The sequence below is a fragment of the Epinephelus fuscoguttatus genome, linkage group LG21 (assembly GCF_011397635.1).
Source record: "Epinephelus fuscoguttatus linkage group LG21, E.fuscoguttatus.final_Chr_v1".
NCBI lineage: Eukaryota > Metazoa > Chordata > Actinopteri > Perciformes > Serranidae > Epinephelus > Epinephelus fuscoguttatus.
In genome coordinates this window covers 5,059,234-5,075,437 of record NC_064772.1, presented here as the reverse complement: position 1 = coordinate 5,075,437, position 16,204 = coordinate 5,059,234, and the positions used below count along the sequence as shown (strand labels likewise).

The window sequence follows — 16,204 nt, the reverse complement described above, 5'->3', positions numbered from 1 at the left end:
AATCTTTAAAAACATGGGTGAGAGGAGGACAGTGGTGAATGGAAACTGCAGTAATTTCACATTCCTCTAGTCAATCAGTTTTTTAGATTGACTTCCCGTATTCCCTCCAGGTAGAAAATCAGCTAACAGAGACCTTAAACGTGCTGAGGATTTACAGACAAAAGTAGTAGTAGAAAAGTAGGTAACTGACAGTCACGTTGCACTGACAAGCTGTGATGTTGAAAAACCAAATCCTTAAATAACCAGGCAGAGTTTTCAATACTGTTTACAGCACAAAACAGGAACTTAATCCAACAAGACAAGGTAAAAACCTAATATAAGGCTGGACCATGTATGAAATGCTAGAAGGCTTTTCATTTGAAATGACGACTTCTAAGTTGAAACAGGAAGGGGCAGCATATAGGTGTACTGCATATGGTGCCGGTCCTGCCGTTGTGCTCAGCCTTAAACTGAAGTTGGTACACTCAGACACAGTCACACAGCAGAGTGGCGCTGATTTCTCTGGTGCTCTACCCACTGACCATTTAACCCAACACCCCCCTCTTTAGCTCTGGTCAAGGCTGTCCATCTCTGTAGGACAGTGGAGGCTGCGCAGCTATTTACCATTATCAGAGCCAAGTTATGCCTTTAATGGTGAAGTTTATAAAACATCCTATCGGTGCTGATTACCAAAAGGTCGATGTAGTCATTATGGCGGCACCTTTTCTGACGTTCTACCATCTAATATTCATTTCAATTTTAATCAGTGTCTTATTTCCAGTTTCTCCTCAGAACAGTGTGGGGGTATATATCACTCGTTTCATCATGATGTGATATTATATCGACTCTTTGGACAACTATACAGTACTTGCAGATATCACAAAGTCTGCCATGACACAATTTTGATTCGATGAGATTGAGGGGCCTGCAATCAATACATATATATATATTTTTAATTTTATATACTTTATTAATCCCCGAGGGGAAATTCAATTTTTTTTTTCACTCTGTTTGTCAATTACTCACAGGTCCAAACACACACATGCACAAACTGGACCTATACATGCACTAAGTGGAGAGATGTCAGAGTGGGCTACCCATGACGGGCGCTCCGAGTTTTCTTCTAGTCATAGCAGCTAATGTTACTGTCAGAAGTTAGTGGAGTGAGATGCTGGCCAGGCATCTAATGTTATGTAATGTTTTTTCTCATAGTGGCATTGTTTACATATGACATGTGCTTAGTCTATTGACCCCTATTTTCACAGTAATTGATAATATTTCCACACTGCTGATTTAAATAACATTATTGTCATCAACTTCCTCTTGGCTGCCATCTGCCTGCTGCTGTCTGACAGTGAATTTAAAAAATTAAAGCGTATCCTAGAGATGATATGGATCAATGTTTTCACTTTGCATTGATGACATTGGATTGTTGATCACTGAATCAATACATATATACATATTTATATATACATACACACATATATATTGATCCAGATCAATGGATCGTACACCCCTAGCACGATGGTGGCACTTGTTCTGACACTGTACCACATAATAGTCAACAACGTTTAAATAAATTTAAAGCTTGTATCATACATACACAGGTGTTCCTCATAAAAAAAAAGTGTTGCAGTGATCCTCTCTTTTATACAAAAGTGCTATTTTGAACACAGCTAGCTTGCTAACCTTACAGTGGCTACAGAGGATGAGCTGAATGAAACTGTCACTCATCTGATAATAGCAATGTGCTTTCCTACTCTGTGACAAGAGTTTGTGAATGAAGCATTAAGTTAAAGCTTGGAAATTCAACCATGCTATATGGCAGTGGCTACGGAAAATGAGGAATACAATAATACAGGCCTAGCTGTGCCTATTTATATTTAAAGAACAACAGCCAATGAGGGAACACCAACACTTTCATCATTATTCCCTCTGCAACTTCATCACTCACTCATGGACAAACTTTGGTGTTTATAGGGCTGGCCTCGCATGCTGCAGTTCAGCCAAAAAAACTGACTGGATGATTTCATCATCTGTGAACTGCAACTGAAACACTAAAACCTATGTGGTTTTTTAATGATTTCTTAATATCATTCACCTTTTCTTTCCATTGTCGCTTTAAAAAATTGTTAACAGTATTTAAAAGCCCTGGAGATAATGATTACACATTGAAAGGTTCTGTTTTCATGGCATAGGTAATCATCAAAAGCCAACCCTTTTCTCTGTACAGTGCATGAACCTATTTAACAGAGACTGAAGGACTGAAGGCAAACACATTCACTGTAGGTGGTCAAAGGGAGGTGAAACTTTGATATAGAAATTCTCTTAAAAAAAGAAAAGAGCATCAGAGCATTTCCTCAGTAATCCAGTTTGTATCAGCAATAAACCAATTCACTAACCCAGCAACAAGATGATGTGTAAATACATAGCTGTCACCAACACACGTACACACATCCACCCACATAACTCATTCGTCTATAGCAGTGATGCAGTCGTACATACAAAGACTCAAAAAAAATCATAATTCATCCTTTAAACAAACAGGCTGTCATCACCTGGATTTATGTCATAACAGATTTGTATGAATCATCAATCAGACAGTCAACAAGAAAATGCAACCTTCACTTAGTGTTAACACGTTAATCACTCAACCACAATACCTACATTTTTTTTTTTAATCGTGTGCTGCTATTTGAAGCTAGAGTGATGATACAAATATCATATGAAACTAGAAAACTTAGGGAATCCAGCGGTACCAACCATGTCATGCTAGCTTCTCAGAGAGGGGGCTAAATAACACATTTAGGCTAAATTTTGGTGAGCGAAAAACGGCATGGTCATTTTCACAGAGGTCCTTTGACCTCAAGAAATCTGAATTAAAATGGGTTTACAGACATGTCAACTTTATGTTTGTCCCATGCAGTTTAGGGCACAAACTATCCGCTTCTTTGCATGCAGTGTTTAATACAGATTTATGACTACAAAAACTTGACACACAGTGATGAGATGCATCTCAAATTAAGCATCAGGTTTCCAGCTTTCAGGTGATATATACCACTTCTACATAGCATATACTTTTGATCTGCAATCTCCCTAAGAAGATCCGCTGTCTTTCCCAAAAAAAAAAACAGACAAAGATGGGTCTACAGTATGTGGTTCTCAGAGGGTTAATTGCATGCTGTTATTTTGTCTCTTCAACCACACTGTTGTAGCAGTGCAGCGCTGATTTGAAATAAATAAATCTAAAAGGCAAGATCATGAAGTCAGTTTCTATGAATTTATTTGATTCCCAATCAAAACACTCTGGTTAAAAATTGCTTTACCTTGGTGATATGAACTTTAAAACTGTTTTGAGATGCAAAATAATGGAATTTTAAACCTGTGATTAAAAAGTGTGATTAATTGCAATTATCTCCTAAAATTCTGCAATTTCTTGTGAGTTAAAAATTAATAATTTGACAGCCCTACGATAAATATGTAGTTTTGAAAATCATTCTAACGCAAGTGGAAGACAGACTCCACACCACAAGTGTAGCCACAATGACAGTCTCACTCTCTAATAACAAAATGACTTAATAGATTTTTGTTGAGCTGTAAGACCATAATCTCCAGAATCATCCTTTGACTAAAGTGCACGTAATAATGATCAAACACAGCTAACCATGTCACTCACCAGCCTCTGCAGGATCCTCTTGCTCTTGTCGTCGGTGCAGTAGTCGGACAGGATACTCCTGTGGACCAGGACCAGGCCGTTCAAGAACAACCAGGAGCCGAACCAGAGCAGAGCAAACACCAGGGTCCCTCGACGGGACCACAGCCTGAGGCCCAGCCACCGGAGCAGGCACAGCCCGCTGCCGCCACGACCCCCTCCACTTGACACCAGTCCTCCAGGAAGCATGGCTGCACAAAAGGTCTTCTGAATAGTTGCAAAATAGTGCTAAAAGTGGTCCAACTAACTGCAGAGCTCCAGATTCTGAAAAGTTTGGTGCAGAAATAAAAGTTTGCCCCCTCCCCCGCAAAAAAATCTATAGCTTCAAGAAAAGTAGTAAAAAAAAAAAATGGAGGAGAAATACTTCTGAGCTCACATTCAATGAGTCGATGATTAAAACTTTATTTTCTTTTGACACTACTATTCGTTAATTATTAATTGTCATGTTTCATTAATTAAAATGTAAAAAAGTAAATTTTTAAAAAGAGAATTGTATCGTCATCATATTCTGCTACACCAGTTAGGAACCAGATTTTTTTCTTATCTCCCATGATGCTCTGCAGTCAGTTAAGGTGGAACAGCTGTAATCCAAGATCCAAGAATCTGAGTTCAATAATGATAAATATCCACATCATCCAAGCCTGGTTGATGTGTCTCCATGAAAACTCAAAAAGACAACTGATGTGTTGCCAAAACAGAAAAGCCTAAATAGTTCAGGACAAAAAAGAAAAACACAAAACAAAAAGAAGAGAGCAGTAATCATCCAATCAGAGCAGCACGTTCCAGTCGACCGGTCCGACCTCCAGCTTTGCTCTGCAGTTTCCCCACCAGTAATATTTGAAAATTTTGTTTGTTCATGCTGAAATTTTTCCTTCTCATATCCGACTGGTTGATGTATTTTTCCTCACAGCGAGTCAACAAGTATTGAGCAACAGGAAATAACTCAGAAGCAGCCGGGTTGCTGTCGCACTGTGTGATGTGGGCGTCTGGGCCCTTTTGTACATCTCAAATACACAGCCAGCTGCACACACACATGCACGGATACGTACATGAGCACCACACACACTCTCTCATGCACATTAACACACACTCTACAGCATGCACACACACTTTTACACACTCCCAGCAGACTTCTCTGCTACGCCGTCCTCACGCCACCTCCTCATGGCATCTGTAGTTTCTGTAGTTGTCTTGCCATCAAGCTCAGAAGAAAGAAAGAAGGAAACTTAAAGTATCCCTCAGAAGCGGAGCTCTGCAAGCTGGAAAATGTCCCTGGTATTGGAGAGGATTTCCTTAATGAGCACCTAATGAGGAAAATTAGACACATAAAAGTTTCATTGATGTCAGAAGATAGAAAAATACTTTGTTGGTGTCAGTGGAGTTTTTTGCTGCTCTGATCTCTGAACAGTGGAAAAAGACGTCCTTGATGTTTGACAGAGAGATCTGTGACAAGAGAAAAAGAGATGTCAGTGCTTTAGATCTTTAGTCAGCTCTCTAAAAAATAATTATCCAAAACTCTAATAATTATTATTATTATTCATCAAATGATTTAGCCCAAAGAGGAACAGCAATTAACATCCAGAGAAACTCTGGTGATCAAAGTTTTTCTTTCATGAACTTTCCAAACTCTGGCGTAAATTTTTAACTCAACTTAAGCTCTGAAATTGTAAAAGGATGTTTTACAACATTGAAATTCTTTCCCCTGCAGAACTGTGGGAAACTAACTGTGATTTCTGATCATTTCTCACAGCCTTAGTCGAGGCTTTTCTGCAATGCCCCCAAGTGCTCCAACTGCCCTGCCAATGCCAAACAAAGGTGTCTTTACCCAGAATAATTCTCCACTTTTAGAGGTTATTGTCACTAAAGAAAACTGCAGTTTTGTAATGTTGTACCTTCAAGGAATGGAGCAGAGGCAAAACAAGACCAATCAGAGAGGGTTAAGAGGAAAATACATGGAAATACTTGTGTCTTATTGGCTGACAAGTCTGTCAACTCTTGAGACAGATTTATAGCTCTACGCAGAGTCTACACCGTAGCCTACTCAAGTGGCCTACGCCCTTGTGAGCATTTTTACTTGTGCGGTAGTGTGTCTGTGTCACACTGCAGTTGCACCTCCAAAACACCAGTCGGCCGTGGGGTTTCTGTTACATCCTGTAAAGTCTGACTGATTCAAAGCACATCCAAAACACACATTTAAAAAAAAAAAAAAACACAAGTATGGAATTCCTGTCTTTTGCTGGACACATTTTCCCGACAAATACAACATGCTAACGTTATTAGCATAAGCCTATGACATTTTGCATTGCATGAATTAGCCAAGCAGCTAATGGAGTTTTCCTCTACTCATATGAAGCCGGGAACAACAGCAACTTTTAACAATGGTAACGTTCCAAAAATTGTCTCAATTACAGTTCACAAGGTTCACCGACAAAACAACTGTCTTATACTAAACATATTTCTAAACAAATACAACATACAAACATTTTTAGCATAAGCCTATGGCATCTTATAGGGCTGGGCGATATGACCAAAATCTCATATCCCGATATAGGTCATTTTATATCCCGATAACGATACCTATCCTGATATAGCACATTTTAATCTAATGAATAAAAAGTCCCCCCACCGACATAAATGTGCCTCTGTGTGTGCTTTTACATAGCGTGCAGGTGTTCCGGATTCAGAGGTGTGATGGGGATCAGACTGATCAGAGCTTTAAACTCCATGGGGGAGTACAAAAATGTTACTAGGACGAGGGGAGGACATTTATCCTTGTTTGATAACATTTCGATGAGTTGGACAACCTACTCATTTTAAAGAAGATGAGAAAAAGAGAGAGAGAGAGAGAGAGAGAGAGAGAGAGAGAGAACAGCTGTGGTCGAGCAAGCTAGAGAGTGAGTAAAGAGAGGGAGCACTGGTAGCAAGAAAGCTGGTGAATCAGATCAATGAAACGTTATTTTCTCAGCAGAGACAGACAGCGGTGGAGTTGACGACAACTAAACTCGTTATGTTCGTGAATTAAAAAGCCAAGAAGAGTAATTTATCAACGTGATCCGTGCAAAAGACTGACAGACTCCAAATGACGAAAAATATTGCCATAAAAAGTGTAATTTGCGTCACAACGATATTTAACAATAGAGCAAAATATGAAACAATAGACATTTTCCTCTCGTCACACGATATATATCGTCATATCGCACAGCCCTAGCATCTTACATTGTATACATTAACCTAGTGGCTACAGAGCTTTCCTCTACTCATATGAAACCAGGGCATATCACACAAGACTTAAAATGTCATTGTGTGGTGGCATTATTGTGTTCACAATTTATTGTTTCTAATCTGTGAAGTAAAAGTAAATGAAAGCTTTGTTTCCACTGAGGGAAATAGTTTTCAGTTTACAAAAATAAACAGGAGGTCTGTGTAGTCGCAACATGTGGTTACATTTCCAGGGAGGTGTACGTCAGGCTACAGCATAGAGCACGGCATAGGGGCATGGGCCATCCTTCTACACAGAGCCTACGTCGTAGGTACGCCGCCCATTCAAAGCACAAGTACCAATCCCGCTTTAAGCCAAACAAGCCAGTATTGACACCAACTCAAACAAACTGACACAATGTTATTTTTTATAGAAAAAAGGTAATACCTTCATGTGTTACATTTGCAGAATTTCAAAGAGAGGGCAAATAATTAAGAATTTGTTGTAGACAGCATTTCAGAACATTGATAAGGTTTTCCATAACTCAACAATTCACAAAAATCAGCAATTTTTTTAAGGAAGTCTGGTACCACTTCCCCAGGTGACAAAGGAGTGTAGGCCTATTGCAGTTATTGTGCGTGTTAGACTGAAACAAATCAAATCAACTAACATTTTATGTCAGATTTCACGGGTCCATGTCATTGGTTCGACAGCCCATTGGTTCGACATCCCATTAGTCCGACTGTCCGCGGTGCTGAACGGCTCGCGGCGGGCGTATGGTGCGCCGCGACCGGCTTGAGGCGGAGCAGGCTCACGGCTGATGTGTTTGTCACTTTCTTTTTCATTTTAACCCACACCATGAGCTTTTCCTGACCCTAACCAAGTGGTTTTTGTGCCTAAACCTAACCAGACCATAACCACAGGGCATCATGATGATTTCGGAACAGACTTCGGAACAATGAGTTTAATATGGTCGGAACAATGGGATGTCGAACCAATGGGCTGTCGAACCAATGGGCAGTTCCCAGATTTCACATAGCATAATGTTACGGTTTGGCTTCAAAACAAACTAAAACAGTTAACTCAGTCATTGTACTATAGGTGTAAACACTGTGCATGGAAGGACCTTCCTCTTAAAGTCACACTGGAGAGACATACCAAGACCAATTCAGGCTGCAATAGCCAATCAGCATTGAGATACTCTGGGGATGTATGACGCCAAGGATGTACCAGTGGATGTACCAGTGGAAGTTCATTCATCAATGCAACGATTTCACCTGCATATGACGTGAGTTATTTCCTCATGTAAAACAAGTCAACACAAAATATTCTAGCGTTCAAACTAGCTCACAGCCCTGAAGAACACTCGTGAGTTGTTGATGACCGACTAACATCTTTAAGGGCTTATTTTATGCTGAGCGTTAGATAACTCTTGCTAAGGGCCATCCAGTCCCTGTACCGAAGGAGCACGAGTCTGGTTCGCGTGGCCAGCAGTAAGTCAGACCTGTTCCCAGTGAGGGTTGGACTCCGCCAGGGCTGCCCTTTGTCACCGGTTCTGTTCATAACTTTTATGGACAGAATTTCTAGGCGCAGCCGAGTGGTGGAGGGTGTCAGGTTCGGTGACAGGAGGATCTCATCTCTGCTTTTTGCGGATGACGTGGTCCTCCTAGCCTCATCGAACAGTGACCTCCAGCTCTTGCTGGGACGGTTCGCAGCCGAGTGTGAAGCGGCTGGGATGAGAATCAGCACCTCCAAGTCTGATGGTCCTCAGTCGGAAAAGGGTGGATTGCCCACTCCAGGTCGGGGGGGAGGTCCTTCCTCAGGTGGAGGAGTTTAAGTATCTCGGGATCTTGTTCACGAGTGAGGGTAGGATGGAGCGGGAGATTGACAGGCGGATTGGGGCAGCGTCAGCAGTGATGCAGGCGCGAGGGAGCTTAGCCAGAAAGCGAAGCTCTTGATTTACCGGTTGATCTACGTTCCAACCCTCACCTATGGTCACGAGCTCTGGGTCGTGACCGAAAGAATGAGATCACGAGTACAAGCAGCCGAAATGAGTTTCCTCCGCAGGGTGGCTGGGCTCAGCCTTAGAGATAGGGTGAGGAGCTCGGAGTAGAGCCGCTGCTCCTCCACATCAAGAGGAGCCAGTTGAGGTGGTTCGGGCATCTAGTAAGGATGCCTTCCGGACGCCTCCCTTGGGTGTGTTTCAGGCATGTCCAACCGGGAGGAGACCTCGGGGCCACCCCAGGACACGCTGGAGGGACTACATCACCCGGCGGGCCTGGGAATGCCTCAGGGTTCCCTCGGAAAAGCTGACAGAAGTGGCTGGGGAGAGGACTGTCTGGGCTTCTTTGCTGAGGCTGCTGCCCCCGTGACCCAGACCCGGATAGGCGGAGGACAACGACGAGTACGTTAGATACAGAGAAGGACAGAGCCTTCTGTCTGTACTCTTTGTTCATTTCGTCTGTATTTGTGCACGTTTCCTAAACGCTTACAGATACAGACGACACAGAGCTGTACCATCGGAGATCATATCAAATATAAATTAGGTGGAATGGAATGGATTGGTAACAATATGAAAAGAATTCTCTGTCCACATGTAGTGATGCATTTACTGGCATTGCAGACCACAATAAAAGGTAAGAATGTTACGACCTCCTCCACCATTGCCTCATTTTTGTTATGTGAAACTTCTGACTTTGCCCTTTAGTGCCATCTAGTGGTTTTATCTATGCCAACAGAAAGGGATGCATGGAAGTAGGGGGGCAGTGGCCTTTCCGTTTCTATTTTCCTACGTAAAGGGAGTATAAATTAGCCTTTACTGCCTCCCTATTCAAAGCAATTTAGAATTGGGCCTGTGGAAAGTCGAAGGCAACCAAACTAATAAAACTTCTCTTTTTCCCAAAGTTGACTAAGGGTTCAGGCAAGGAGAGCGGGTCTGAAAGCTGTCTGATTTCTCCTCTGATGTTCTTGTATGAAAAGCTAATTATCTCTTACATTTGCAGGGTCAGTTAAGGGTTTCTCACAGTGGGATTTAAGCTTTAGACTTTAAGAGAAAACTCATCAGTCACTCTCTCTGGTTTTTATCTGTCTACTGTTTCTAAATCTAAAGAAAAAATTAATTCTCAAACAAGCCACTCTGGTAGCCTTTATCAGCCCAGTGGAGAGATGTTTCTGTTTTCTGTCCTCTGCAGCTATAAAGAATTTGGCTGACACATCTAGAAACTCTGCTGTCCAATTATTTAGCCCTTATTACAAGTTCCTGATGTGGTTGTGGTTCCTCTCACTGAGGCATCCAAACCATGAACTGAGAAAAGAACTCAATTACCACACTGGAAAACACACAGAGACTTGCCAGAAGTTCTTGCTGCCATCGAGACAGAGACTCCTTCAGAATCTCTCCAAATCTTAAAGGACAGAAAACCAGCAGAAGGTTGGTCATTGCCTGCCTCTTAGAATATCCGTTTGTTTCTTGTTGATGGGAATGTGGGTGGCGGAGAGGCAGTGCAGCTGTTCTCATTCTTGTCCCAGGAGATAAAGCCACATATTAGCTGCTATTTATATGATCTCACAGGTTTGATTCATGCGGCATCTGTAGTTGCAGCCCAGTCTCTAGTAAACTGCTTTTCCTGGCTGGATTACACTCAAAGGGAACTTTATTTTGTCAATGAAACTGCACATTTATAAGCACAAAGGGTGGAGGTCGGGGGGTGGGTAGTGTTTACTAAAGCCAGAGGACCATGACACCAGAAACCCTGCAGACTTTTTTTTTATCTTAACCCACTGCTGCGAGTTTGTGAAAATAACAATAAAATTGTTAAATAATGCTGCAGTTGATTCAAGCAGATACTGTTTTGCAAGATTTCATATTTTGGCACAATTTTTTCTTTCATGACTTAAATTGTAACAACATAAATGAAGAAAATATTTGCAACAAAAACAACTGTTTATTATGCCCTGACGAGTAAAGTCGAGATCAGACAGTTGGATTCTGTTTAGGTGGGTATTCGCATATCGCTCGTAACACTGTCCTAACCCATGGTAGAGGGATGGTGTTGCTGCAGAAACACAGAGAGCTGCAGGGATAATGGTTATTTTGTAGACTGACATGGAAGTTAGCATCGCCCTAGTTTTGTCAAAAACCCTATGGGATTTTTTGATTGGATTTTGATTTATTGCAGAAATAAGCTCTGTGACAAACAAAAGTTTATGATGCTTACACATGTTGTTCAGCAAGATAATCTTCATAGATGAACACCACTTTTATAATTTTTGAAGTGTAAATGCAATCATCAAAAGTGAAAAGCTAATAAAAAAATAAAAATGCTATAAAAAAACGACACCACGGTCACATGACTTAATGTCTTCACCATAATAAGGCTGCAAAGTTGTGTTCAGCATGGTGACATTATGGAGTCTCATTACACCACTTGTTAGCAGCCGCCTTTTAAAAGACACATAAAAGCTTGAGAATTCACATTGGGGTGATAACTGATGTATTTTTATGTTGTAGAACAAAACATGAAAGTCTCGTGTTAACCACAGACCCTATTTCAGGCATCTAAAAAACACATTGAAAAAAAAAAAGGAGGACCCTTTTATTGCCACCTTCCAGTCTACCCTCACGTCACATGAGTAAGTGGCTTAATTTTTAGCAACAAAACCCCTTTAGCATTATTAGCTATCACTGTTAGCTCTGTTAGCAAGATTAGCAGCATCAGCACAGCTAACATTGCTAACATTAATGCTAAAGGGGTTTTGCAGCTCAAGATTAAGCCACTCACTTGACAGGCTAGCTGGGGGAGACTGGAGGGTGAGCACAATGTTTCCACAGCCATCAGCAAACGAGCAGTGATGCTAGCTAGCTCCTGTTCTGCCAGTGAGCAATGAAAGGTGGTCAGCTAACTAGTGGAGACTGGAGGATAGGCAGTGGGATCTATGGGTGTGTTTATAAATCCAATCTGACGACATCCACTGAAATAAGTGCGCTGTTGTTGGAAGAAACAGAGCATTCTATTTCTACATGAATAAACGGACAGTTAATTCAATCACACATTTATCTCCCCAAACAGACTGCCCAGAGTGTGCTCCGCCCCTCTCTGAGAGTGCTCTGAATTTACGAATGGTCCAGTTTATGCCAGAGTGTGCATACCCTAGATTTTTGCATGTTAACACATCTAACTGAAATGAAATAGAAGTCAAAACATTTACATCACAAAACATTAAAAATATTACCACCTTTAAATGGACAGCACTTAGCGCTAATACTCGCTGAATCAATGGAGCATCGGATGAAAAGGAAAGGCCTCTTGTCTTACACATCATTTTGTGTTTTTCTTCTTTAAAATTAACCCCTTAGTTAGCCTACCCATTAATGAGTGTCAGGCTATCAAGAACAAAATTTACCAGAACTGATATCTCAGTTAAATCATTGCTAAGGTAAAATTTAGCCTACTTCTAAAAGATGATATATGATTTCTTTTAACTTAAACAGACAGTAACACATCCAGAAAACATTAGCCTACATAATTCACTACAAATTTTAGCTCCATGTAAGGTGAATTTATGATGTTTCCCAGATAATGCTCCGCTTGTCTGCCTTAATGACACAGTTTACACACAGATTTATAACTGCTGATTTATTAAATCAAAGTTCTACTGAGTAAACATGATGCTAATTAGCAGGAGACCTCGTTATAATATATAGAAATATACATTTTTATATGATATGAAAGAAGACGGTGTGTCAGTAACACATTCCCAGATGACTGAACACATAGTTCAAGGTATGTCTTACTTGAATTTTTTACAGCCAGGAGAAATACCCATTATAGTATCATGAAACGGTCTAAAAATGTCCAAAAAAAGTGACTAAAATTAAAAAACTGACTAAAACTTGACTTTAAAAAAAACAAACTGAAATGTGATTTGAAATTACCTATAATTTTCAGTAAGCAAAGAAGACCGAAACATTTTGAAATCTTGTCAAAATGAACAATGCTTTGGCAGAAAATAATTTCATCGACATGTTGATAGAAAACAAGAATAGGTTTCCTTCAAAACGTATTCATTGTTGCACATTAGTTGCATATAAACTTGTCTACAGCCGGGGTCTTCACCGGGGGGTCGGCAACCCCTCGAGGGTCCCCAGAGTGACTGCTGGGGAGCCGCCAAAACATTGTTTGGTAATTCGATTTAAGTTTTGTTAACTAAGAGTTAGGTACTATTGAAGAATACTGGCTAATTAGCTGTAGTATTATTATTATTTTAAGTAAATGGGCATTCTTGTGAGCTACAGTGGATCCTTCTGTAATTTTTCGAGCAAGAGACTTGCGTCCACAGAAACAAACATGATGAATAAATTAGGTTTGCAAGGGTAAGAGATTTTTTTCGGTACAATGGCCATCTCAGAAAATATCGTGGTTTCATAGTATTACAAAAGTGTCACTATTATTATCTGGCAGGATGACCCTTAATTGAATTAAAATGGAAGGGTTATTTTTGGTTAAACAAATGTTTTTCTACTATATTTGAAACTTGAAACCTTTTTTTTCAATATTGTAGATAAGTAAATGTACTTGGTACAATAAATTAATCATAATTTAATATAACCATATACCTTGAAACCGGTATAACATTGCAACCCTCGTATCAATATATAAATCCGTGACTAGTTATTATTTTAATAGCATGGTATTGTATACACCATAAAAGGGTATGATTATACATGCCAATTTAAGCCGCTCTAGACATTATTGTAGGCCCAGTTTAATATGCAGCTTAGTTTTACATACCATATTTAGCAGGGGATCCCTGCTCTGTCTCCCTTTCAGCTAAGGGGTCCTTGGCATGAAATTGCTGAAGACCCCTGCTCTACAGGACAGGGTTGGTAGACTACGTGAAGATATAGGACTGCAACTACCTCATTAATTACAACAAATTTAAGCTGAAGACAGTCCAATGTAACGATCAAAATGTGTCTCTCAGATCCTAGTTTTTCCTCAGCAGATGAACAAGTTTTGTTAGCTGTCTGGTTTATTTCAAAGTGACGATCAAAAACTCCTAAACGAGGATTCACTCTGTCTTTCAGTGTGCATTTGCTATTTGATGCTTTTATTCTCTCATTGTGACAGATGTGACAGAGCAAACGCAAGGAGGAGGAAAAAACATGCTTCAACTGCAAATGATCATAAACTCTGATGAGTCAGGATTCAAGTCAAACAGTAGCTGCCAACAGTCGCTCAGATGCAACAGGTGCCAAAATCCCCCTGAAACCCTCCAGATCTCCTCCTGCTAAGGAAAGCATCTAGCAGTTTGTTTCACTCACCAACTCCTTTTAGTGGCTCTTGAAGCTGGTCTTTACAGCGTCTCTATGAGGGAGTGCAGAACAACCCCAAATCCCGCAGTCACCTCCTCACTGTCACCTTTTATCTTCTCACAAATTTACAGCAGACAGTCGTAGTCCTTGAGCTGCAGCGGCGGCTGTTAGAGCCGTCCTGCATCTCTGAAATATGAAAGAGGGGAGTCTGATGAGCCACCGCAGGACTCTAACAGTTACTGTTAACTCCTTGCAGTCTTAGATGATGATTCAGCAGACAGTGGAAATCTCACGGGATGCTGGAGAGACCAGGATCCAAAGGGTTCTTACTTAAAGGTAAAAACTTTAAGTCACATAAAGGTCCTCGAAACATCAAACCCCAAACAGTCAAGTTTATCTCCTTACCAGCTAAAGGAACAAACTATAATTCTCTCTTAATGTGAAGTTAAAACCTAAAGGAATTTTGTAACCTTTAGGTTTTTCAGGTAAAATTTGAAAGGTACTTGATTCTCCTTGGAAGTAGTAATTTACACAAATAACTCCAAATAGGTAACATTTTTTGCTCACTGTTTAACAAATTCTGGCTGCAGAAAGTCCATGAGACAATGCAATATGTCCTTAAATCCAAACTTCCTCCTTTGCAAAATAAAACTGGATAGAACCACAGTTAGTATTCTGTTTTTTTTCCCCTTAAAGTGATGACCTTTTAGCTCATTAAATAATGTGAATGGATGACTAAACTTCCCTTCCTCCTTCGTGAGGAAGATTGATAAAACTGTTTGTAATCCTGCTACTTGTGCATCCTTTAGCTGTCTGATTTTTCTTGAAAACCACTTTTTTTTTATCTCGAGGTGCTCCTTAGAAAAAAAAACACGATTGAACTCCACATTGGCTCCTGAAACAAACTAAAGAGTTATCAGCAGGTGTTCAGATCACTTCTCTTTCATAACCTTAAAAAACTGCTGACTGTTAAGTGATGAAAAGGTGCTCCACAACTCCAACTTAAAACTATGGAAATCACTCATATGATTGTTGGTGGTTTGCAAAATCCAGAACTTCTTCAAGTGTGCCAAAAAAAGGTCATTAAACTGTTTGTAATCCGGCAGTGTGTGGGTCCTTTGGTTGCAATAACTCGGATGTTTAAGTCTTTGAAACCTGCTTAAAGTAGCTGAAGGATTGTCACAAGGTCTGCAGATGTTTTCCAGAAAACTAAACTTCTTCCCCTTGTAACAAATAAATGATGGAACTGTGTCTAACTCTGCTGTCTGCAGGTTCTTCACATGAATTCCAAACGTGACGTTGACAGCAGCTGGAGGAGCAGGTCTCAGACGTCTGGTGTTTTGGCGGCTCTGGTTTCTCCTCCTGCTGCTGCTGCTGCTGCCTAGCTCTCTCTCCGCCTAACTGGCTGGAACTGTGGAACAGAGAGAGAGAGAGAGAGAGAGAGACAGAGACAGAGAGAGAGAGAGAAAGGGAGAGTGTATGTGTGCGTGTGTGTGTGTGTGTGTCGGTGTGTGTCGGTGTGTGTGTGTGAGAATCCATGTGGGTGTCTATGTGTGTGCAAGAGAGTGTGTGTCACGCTCAGGCTTGTTCGTTCAGCCCCCATTCCTCTTCCTTCCTCTCTTTAGTCTGCTACACTCCGGCTTTTTCCTTTCTCTCTTACGAACTCTGAAAGTGTGTGTGTGTGTGTGTGCGTGTGTGTGTGTGTATGCGGGCGTGCATGCTTGCTTGCGTGCGTGCGTGTGTGTCTTCAGGGAGAATGGAGGCGGCTCCTCCGGCGTCCCTCCTCTCAAACTGAAGCGACTCCCCCCTCTCTCCTCCCCTTCACCCCTCTCTTATATTTGCATGCTACTGTACCTCTCTCTCTCTCTCTCTCTCTCTCTCCCCCTCTCTTCCTTTACCTCCCCTCAACCACCCCTCCCCCTCTTTACTCAGTTACCACAGCAGCAAATCTCTGCTGAGGTTCAGTCCCCGCATGCAGCTTTGCAGAGTCTCACCAAAT

At 41.0% G+C, this 16,204-nt stretch overlaps 1 protein-coding gene across 3 annotated transcripts in view; it reads right to left on the bottom strand.

Annotated features, from left to right (window-relative positions):
- The window catches only part of dipk1c (divergent protein kinase domain 1C), a 123,329-nt gene extending 107,732 nt beyond the window's left edge, over nucleotides 1-15,597 (bottom strand). For 2 of the 3 annotated variants that reach the window (XM_049565802.1, XM_049565800.1), the window contains exons 1-2: nucleotides 14,215-15,597; nucleotides 3,656-5,134 (exon numbers count right to left, since the gene is read on the bottom strand). In XM_049565802.1, coding sequence (XP_049421759.1) covers nucleotides 3,656-3,880 — 225 coding nt within the window. In that variant the 5' untranslated portion in view covers nucleotides 3,881-5,134; nucleotides 14,215-15,597. The remainder of the gene's footprint in view (nucleotides 1-3,655; nucleotides 5,135-14,214) is intronic. The other variant, XM_049565801.1, reaches the window with a different exon arrangement.
- Between the last annotated feature and the right edge of the window lie 607 nt (nucleotides 15,598-16,204).